We start from the raw sequence: 7,928 nt of genomic DNA on the forward strand, positions 1-7,928 counted from the left end.
GAGAGAATTTTGTATGCTATATATTTTCTTATTGTAAAAGAACTATACAAATGTTCCTATTGTATACAAATAAGACAGAATCTTTCTCTAATAACTAACTCCAGCTGTCCTATCTCTTATTGGCTATACTATAACTAATTTGTAATTCCAATGTCAGAAATTATTCTCTATAAACTCGTGTACTATTTCTAGAAGAAACTAGGCAATAAGCTTATCTATCTTTTATCAGGTTGGGGAATATAGAAGCAACATTGGGCTTCCTTCCTTTATTCTTATTGGGCTGAGTTGACCCTTCATTCTTGTTGGGCTAAGTTGAAATGGTCTGTTCTGAAGGCCCAATACCTTTTAATTCCTTTTCTTTTATAGACATAGGTATTAACGGAAGAGGGCTCATTTTCTTAATTTTATCGAACACTTCTTCTCTATCAACTGAAAAAGCTAGAGCCCTATCTTCTTCTGCCTTCACCTCATTCTGTATCTCATCACCTTATCACGAGTCTTGACAGATCGTCAGAACTTTAGTAGAACTCTGTTGTAACTTTAGAAAGATTATTTAGAAGTCCTAGCGAATCACCAGAAGTTCTAATACAAGGGCAAGCCTTTCCCTGCCACGAGTCCTGGTAGATCGTCAGAACTCCAGTACAAATTGTGTTATAACTTTCGTACAAATTAATTCAGAAAATCAAATCATCAAGACCTCTGTTTTAAAAGGCAGAATTGGGACTCGCCCGGGGCTCGCCCCTGGGCGGAGCACTCGTAAAACGCCCCTGGGCTTATGTGTGGGGCTTAGTTCCATGAGACTTACGCCTCGGCCATTGGGACTTACGCCCCGGACACGCCCAGCGCCCAGCGTACCGGGCTCGCCTAGTAGAACTTTATGCAATTGTATGTAACTAACCTTGTAAATCCTCAAATTTTCTTAATAAATCGTTGACTATTCAAAATTACTTTTTTCCTAATTATAAATCATTAAGTTTAGACTATTTTATGTCATAATTAAAGTAAAAATTATTGCACGTTATCCACTAAGACTGCTATGATAGTTAATTTTAAATAAATCTTTCATTTTAAAAGTATTTATTTATTAACTTTTGTATGTCTTTACTATATAATAGTCCATAACTTTTTTATAATTATTTTTCTAAATATTTTTTTTCATGTTTATGAGATACTATACTTATTAATTTAATAGCTCAGTATTAGCAACTATTTACAAATAATTAGTTATCGTGGTATTGTATGGTGAATTATGTTTCACTTTATGAACTTGTTGAAACTTAAAAATGAACAATGCTTGAGAATCACATTTAAATTGTGAATTATGTTTTTATATAAATTCTCTTTCAAATACAAAGCATATTAAATAGAAGGAGTATTTAAAGAAAAACATCAAATTATAATATCGAAATTCTTTCAAGATTCATTACTCCTTAAGAGATACATATAAGATTTCGTATCTAATACATTACTTTTGATGTTTGAGCTGTAACGACGTTGCAGCTAATTTGCATATTATGATATATGTCATACTTTTCGTATTATTCATAGTTGAATTATAATTTATAAATATTTTAAATAGATTATTTGTTATAATTTTGTGATTTTAATGTAATTTTATAATTATTTTTTATTTTATACCATCTTAAAATTCTTGAAATTAGTAAAATTTAAAGATCCGTGGGACTTACGCCCCATGTCTCAGGGCTTACGCCTCGCCTCGTCAGAGGTAAAACGCCTCGCTTCACGCTCCCGCCTTTTAAAACATTGGTCAAGACTTGCTCAAAAATTTTACCAACGCACGCGTTTTTGCTTCAAAGTTTATCTATATTAACTTCAAATGACTGAAAATTTAAATTCAACCTTCTAACGGCTATCCCAACAACTTCCAATGGTTTGGTTCAACCCAAACCTTCAAAAATCAATAAACTCATTTTGTCTATTTCAACAATCAATTTTACAAACCCCAACAATGATGTCTTTCAAGTTTCTTCGATCAAATCAACTACAAATAATAATGAATTTTTAATTTTCTACAACACATATGAAAAAGATAAAGAAGACGAAGAAGGAGAAAGAAGTTATAGTGGATGACCTATATTTACAACTTCTAAAATCGGGAATAAAAGTTAAATACAAATCCTTAAAAGAACATTCGGTGAAAATCTTGATCATATGATAATAGCACAACCTATTGTTGGACAAACTATGATTGTAGTTCTCATATTCTTTTTACTATAAAATTCAAAACAATGTATGAATATTGATAAGTAAGTCATATGAACTTAGGAAGGAACATAATTTTTCGCCCGTAGCTTAGGGAAGTCATTTTCTAGAGGTAAACAACAGAACATTTTCTACTGTACGAAGTACTCTAACACTGGAAAGTTTCCACAAGGAAAAGATTTAATGGAATGTTTTCAATGTATTTTTCCTTGAAAATTTTCTGCTTCTGCATTTCTGGAGCTGATAAAAGAAGAAATTGGTTTTTTGACTGAATTTTTAATGTCGTATTTTTGTTTGGGATGGAATATTTGACGTGATTTTTAAAATTAATTACATTAATCATAACCTCCGTTATAATAGAAAATCAATTTTTATATTACTGACTTTATTACTTGAGAATAATTATCTGCAAAGTTGATTTAGAAATTAAAATATCAAAATCTATTTACAATTACAAAAACAAAACCAAACGGCCCTCATAATAATTGGAACGTCTAAGTTTTTAGCCTACGTGTCACGTCCTTAGTTTTGAACTAAGCACACGTGCGACACTTGACAACTCGCTCACGATCTTGCACAACTTGCTCACGTTCTTGCTATGCCAAGTCAGCCTTACTACACTAAAGATCACTAAGGGAATGTTAGAACACAGGAGAATTGTCAGATGAAGCTTTTGTATTAGAGAGAACTTGATTGTTTTGCTTGGTAAGTTTACAAATGAATGCCCCCTATTTATACTAATCACCTAGGGGCTACTGTGTAAATAATAATTGTTCCACAAGTCCTTCCATATTTACAAAAAAGTACACTCTCTAGAATCTTCTATATAGCTAGAATCATCCAAGGACCTTCCTAATAATTCCATAGGGTTGTACGGTCTTCCTAATGAAACCTCTATATTTTTCTAGAACCTTCCTACAAGTGCATAAATATCTAGAGCTTTCCCAAGGAAATTCTCCATAGTTCTAGAATATTCCACCAAGATCTAGTCCCTAACTTATGTAACTCTTCCATATGGCAAAAATATATGACAAGTGACACCTACATGGCATGATGATGTGGCGGGTCATGACACTCTCCCCCCGCCCAATTTTGTGCCGCACTTGGCACAAAGCATCGACACGCGCACCTCGCTTTGGCGTCGCCGAAAATCTTTGTCCATTAGCCATGATGCCCTATGAAGCGGTTTGCCTTCCCATGTTACAAGGTACTGGTCACCTTTCTTTTTGCTTTGTTTGTGCTTTGGACGGCTAGCAATGATGGCCTTGATCCCCTGCTCATTGGATGCCTCTCCTTGCTTTTGGCCTGAATCTCCCCATGACTCGACCAAGTCTAGCAGTTTCTCAAGCATCGGGCCCATGCTTCCACTCCCTATTTGGCTGCCCTCCGTGGTCCAGCCTTCCTGGCAAACTTGAACCCTCTACTTGGTGCATCATCTGAGTCCGATAGCATGTCATCACTTTGTAACTCGTCATCCTCTTCAACTATGTCCGTCCAATTTTACTTGCTGCCACCATGCTCCATTTGCATGGCGCCAAGATAGGCTTTGGAATCCCCTACTTTTGGCTTAGATTCCAAGCACATCCCTCCAATGCAGGCGGTTTCTCCTGTGTCGCCCTTATGTTCTTGAGCAATGTTCCCGATCATTACTGCAAGCTTCCCCAACTCTGAGTATTCACTTGCCTGATGTGATCCTTTACAGATGTAGCACCCTTCCTTAGGCACGTACTCGCTACCGTTTTTCGGCTCCTTGCCGTTTCTCTTGGACCCATATCTGTTATGGGATGGCCCCTTGCCATTGCCCTTGTATATCTCGACTATGCCTTTCCCGTTGTCCTTGTCATGATCTCCCCCCACCCCTCTAGGAGTTGCCTTCTTTGGACTTGGCAGGCTCCATCTTGAGGTCAACAAGTGAGTCAGCTACTCTGATGGCCTCGTTTACGTTGGCTACTTGACGTCTTCTTAACTTCCGCTTTGCCCCAATTTTGCAACCCATCCATGAAGTAGAAGAGGAAATCTTCCTTGGACAATGACGAGATTTGCAGCATTAAGGTAGTGAACTCGCGCACATACTCCCGTATTGTGGCCTCTGTCGGAGTTTCCTTAGCTTCCGCCAGTCTGCCACATCGAGTGCGTCTCGTGCACTACCATGCTGCTTTCTCTTAGGTACCTTCACGTTGGTCCTTTCTGCAAGTACCAAGCCCTTGGTAATTCCGGCCATGGTTCCCTACAAAACTTCCTTCTAATAATCTCTTGTATTCTTTCTAACATTCCTTAGTCTTAACCTTCGCTCTGATACCACGTTGTCACGTCCTTAGTTTTCAACTAAGCACACGTGCGGCACTTGACAACTCGCTCACGATCTTGCACAACTTGCTCACGTTCTTGCTATGCCAAGTCAGCCTTACTACACTAAAGATCGCTAAGGGAATGTTAGAACACAAGAAAATTGTCAAAAGAAGCTTTTGTATTAGAGAGACTTGATTGTTTTGCTTGGTGAGTTTACAAATGAATGCCCCCTATTTATACTAATTACCTAGGGGCTACTGTGTAAATAATAATTGTTCCACAAGTCCTTCCATATTTACAAATAAGTACACTCTCTAAAATCTTCGATATAGCTAGAATCTTCCAAGGACTTTCCGAATAATTCCATAGGGTTGTAGGGTCTTCCTAATGAAACCTCTATATTTTTCTAGAACCTTCCTACAAGTGCCCGCAAGGAAATTCTCCATAGTTCTAGAATATTCCACCAAGATCTAGTCCTTAACTTATGTAACTCTTCCGTATGGCAAAAATATACCAAGTGACACCTACGTGGCATGATGATGTGGCGGGTCATGACATAACGGCTGAAGTAAATAGATCAACCTAAATCAGCCCAATTTGATAGAGACAAATTCAACCAGAAGGTTTTAGATACAAAAATAAGAAAAAAGTCCTCATATGTATGTAAATTTTCTAATGTTTATACAATATGTGGATATCACTTGAAAATAATATAAAATAGAAATTAATTTGAGACAGGAAATAAAGCAATAAAACCAATATAGTGAAAGAAGCATAAAATCTATTTCGTTGAACACATATGAAGCACCCCAATCTCTGTCATGAAACATACTAGTATAATACAATATATCTTCCAAATACAAAGGGAACAACAATCTGAAAAACAAATGTGTAATCCAAGATTTCATCACCTAGCAATTTACAGCGGGTTGTGCCATTGGCACATTGCCATGTCCACCAAAAGGTTGCCCTCTAAACATTGATAAAGTCTCTAGGAGATGATGCTTTGCTTTCTCAAAATTAATTAATCCCATGAACCAAAAGTCATGACTATCAATGGTAACAATCTGAATGTACCTTTCCGATGGATTTTCTCTTATCACTACAGGGTTGATAGTGCCAATGTTTGCCAATGGTATTGCAACCTATATACAAGTCGAAAGCACTCGTTAACTGAAGGAGCAATATCAGTAGTAGTTTTAACACGCAATTGTATGCACATCTCCCATGTGTTCAGTAGTAGTTTTAACACGCAATTGTAAGCACATCTCCCATGTGTTTAGTTTCTCTTCTTTTATTCATTTTCATCGCCGATAAGTATCACAAATAGATAGTGGCAGAGCCAAGAATTTATACAAAAGGATTTGACAAAAACCCGAAATGTCATAGTTGAGATTCAAACATGAGAGCTAAAGCAACTTTTGAACCCCTTTAACACTATACTAGATTATTCTGTTATGTTTAGAGTATTCAACACTTTATATATAATAAAAATTTAATCGTTATTTCCCTACTCGCACAGTATATTTTTCGATGAAAAGGGATTCAATTAAACCGTTTCCCTCCACCTAACTCTGCCCCAGGTTTAGCACTTTCAAGGAGAACTTAATACAAGTGTACCTTTTTCTGGTGCACTTATAGTAAGATATAATCGACTCATCAGAAAAAATACGTAGTATAATGTATTGGCATTCAGTGATTTATAGTCTAAGTTTGCACGACTTAATTACCTTATAGTAGCTCCAAGCTTCCTGTCCAGATGGAGCTCCGAAAGATAAGGGACGATCACTGCAGAAAGCCACTTTAGTAGATGACAAATACAGAGTTCCAGCAACAGGGCCAGTTGTTGTAGATAGGTAACAAGCAAATGTTTTCTTCAACTGCTCATTTGGATCTGTAGCAAAATTCTGCTTGTATAATGGCTCAAATCCTCCCTCTGTCAAAGCCTTAGCTGTCAATTTAAGCTTTCCACATGCAGCTTCGGACACTGATGGCCCAGTTCTCACTACAACATGAAGAACAGGCTAGATCTATCAACAGTTGTTAATTTGACACTTATAAATATATTTGTCTGGTTTAGCTTGGTGAAATAGACATAATCAAATAAATAATTAAATATTAGTAAGTATAATTTAAGCTTTTCGATAAGGTGATAAGACAACATAAATCTCTTAACCTGCCATAATCTTAGTGTGACTATAAAAGCTAGTTATTTGTGTTGTAGTTAATTATTAAGATTAAATGGGAAATTTAAGTTAATGGCGGACGCACGTGGTGGCAAGCGGGTTCAACTGAACGCGCTTCACCAAAAAATAATACTGTATATATATATGTATAAATTACGATTAAAGCAGCGTAAATTTTGTATAAATATTTTATTTGAACCCACTTGACAATTACTATTTTACTACTAAATTTAAGATTGAATAAGGTCCCATCAATTGAAACGAATGAGGTAATATTTTAGATGACCCAGTCACACAATTCAACAAACAATTAGAACTCACGGTTATGCCAGACGTTGCGGGCGGCGGTCTCAGCTTTATTACTCCAAAAATTGAGCATATGAACAACAGGATCAAGAGGGTTGTTGCTCGGCCTTTGGACAGGAGAATACACAAGGTAAGGCTGCGGTTGAAAATCATGGCGCTGGTCCTGATCAGCTCTCCATAAGGCAGCCTTCTGGTTGTCTGGATGTGTAGTTGGAACTGCTGGAGGTCCCATAGTATGGGTACCCAATTTTGCCCGACCCATATCAGGTGATGGATCTTGTGATCCTGAAGTTGATGAAGGAGCTGCAGTGGGAAATGTTTCGTGGGGTTCTGCTTCTTTAGCTTTAGCTGGTATTTGGTTATTCTCTGGTGTGATTGTCATAATCGATCGGTCAAAGAAAAAGTTTATACTGTCTGATATGGTAAAGATTCTGCTGAGAATCTGCTTTAGTAGAATGGAGAATTTTAAGTGGAGAAATGGTGAAGGACTATGTTTTTATATAAAGTATTGAAGAAGATAAGAAATAGGATATATTCTGTAAATGCCAACGCGTTTTCTTTTGCTTTGTTATGAAGATTATGCTGCAAATTAAAGCAGTTAGCAAGAGAACATCAGCTGAAAGAGATACCAATTATACTTCCTCCGTCTCATATTATTTACGGTGTTTCTCTTTTAAAAATACTTATTAAATAAGAAAGATTTTTGATTATTTTGCCCTTATTTATGTCTTAAGATATAATTTATCTTCATTTATTACTTACTCATAATTAAGGTATTTGTAATCTTCAAGAACAATTAATATTAAGGATAGAATAGGAAAAAAAATTATTGTTGAACTTTTAAAATAATAATTTGAGATAACTATTTTTAGAAATTACAGACACATAATATGAGACAGATGGAGTAGAAGATTATCTCCCACA

General features: G+C 36.3%; 1 protein-coding gene across 1 annotated transcript; it reads right to left on the reverse strand.

Annotated features, from left to right (window-relative positions):
- Positions 1 to 5,254: 5,254 nt before the first annotated feature.
- Positions 5,255 to 7,613, reverse strand: LOC109212216 (GEM-like protein 5). Its single transcript, XM_019375841.1, has 3 exons — positions 7,020 to 7,613; positions 6,243 to 6,517; positions 5,255 to 5,657 (listed from the first exon to the last, which is right to left on the reverse strand). Exons 1-3 carry the CDS (start codon positions 7,384 to 7,386, stop codon positions 5,424 to 5,426), a joined length of 876 nt encoding a protein of 291 aa, XP_019231386.1. The 5' UTR covers positions 7,387 to 7,613; the 3' UTR covers positions 5,255 to 5,423.
- Positions 7,614 to 7,928: the final 315 nt, after the last annotated feature.

The sequence above is a fragment of the Nicotiana attenuata genome, unplaced genomic scaffold (genome assembly GCF_001879085.1).
Source record: "Nicotiana attenuata strain UT unplaced genomic scaffold, NIATTr2, whole genome shotgun sequence".
Taxonomy (NCBI): Eukaryota; Viridiplantae; Streptophyta; class Magnoliopsida; order Solanales; family Solanaceae; genus Nicotiana; species Nicotiana attenuata.

What these genes read in the sequence shown, in the direction of transcription:
- LOC109212216 (XM_019375841.1), bottom strand. Translation starts at nt 7,386, where the DNA reads ATGACAATCACACCAGAGAATAACCAAATACCAGCTAAAGCTAAAGAA. An exon ending in CCGCAACGTCTGGCATAACC is followed by an intron (nt 6,518 to 7,019) that starts GTGAGTTCTAAT and finishes TTCATGTTGTAG; the next exon opens with TGAGAACTGGGCCATCAGTG. An exon ending in AAGCTTGGAGCTACTATAAG is followed by an intron (nt 5,658 to 6,242) that starts GTAATTAAGTCG and finishes ACTTGTATATAG; the next exon opens with GTTGCAATACCATTGGCAAA.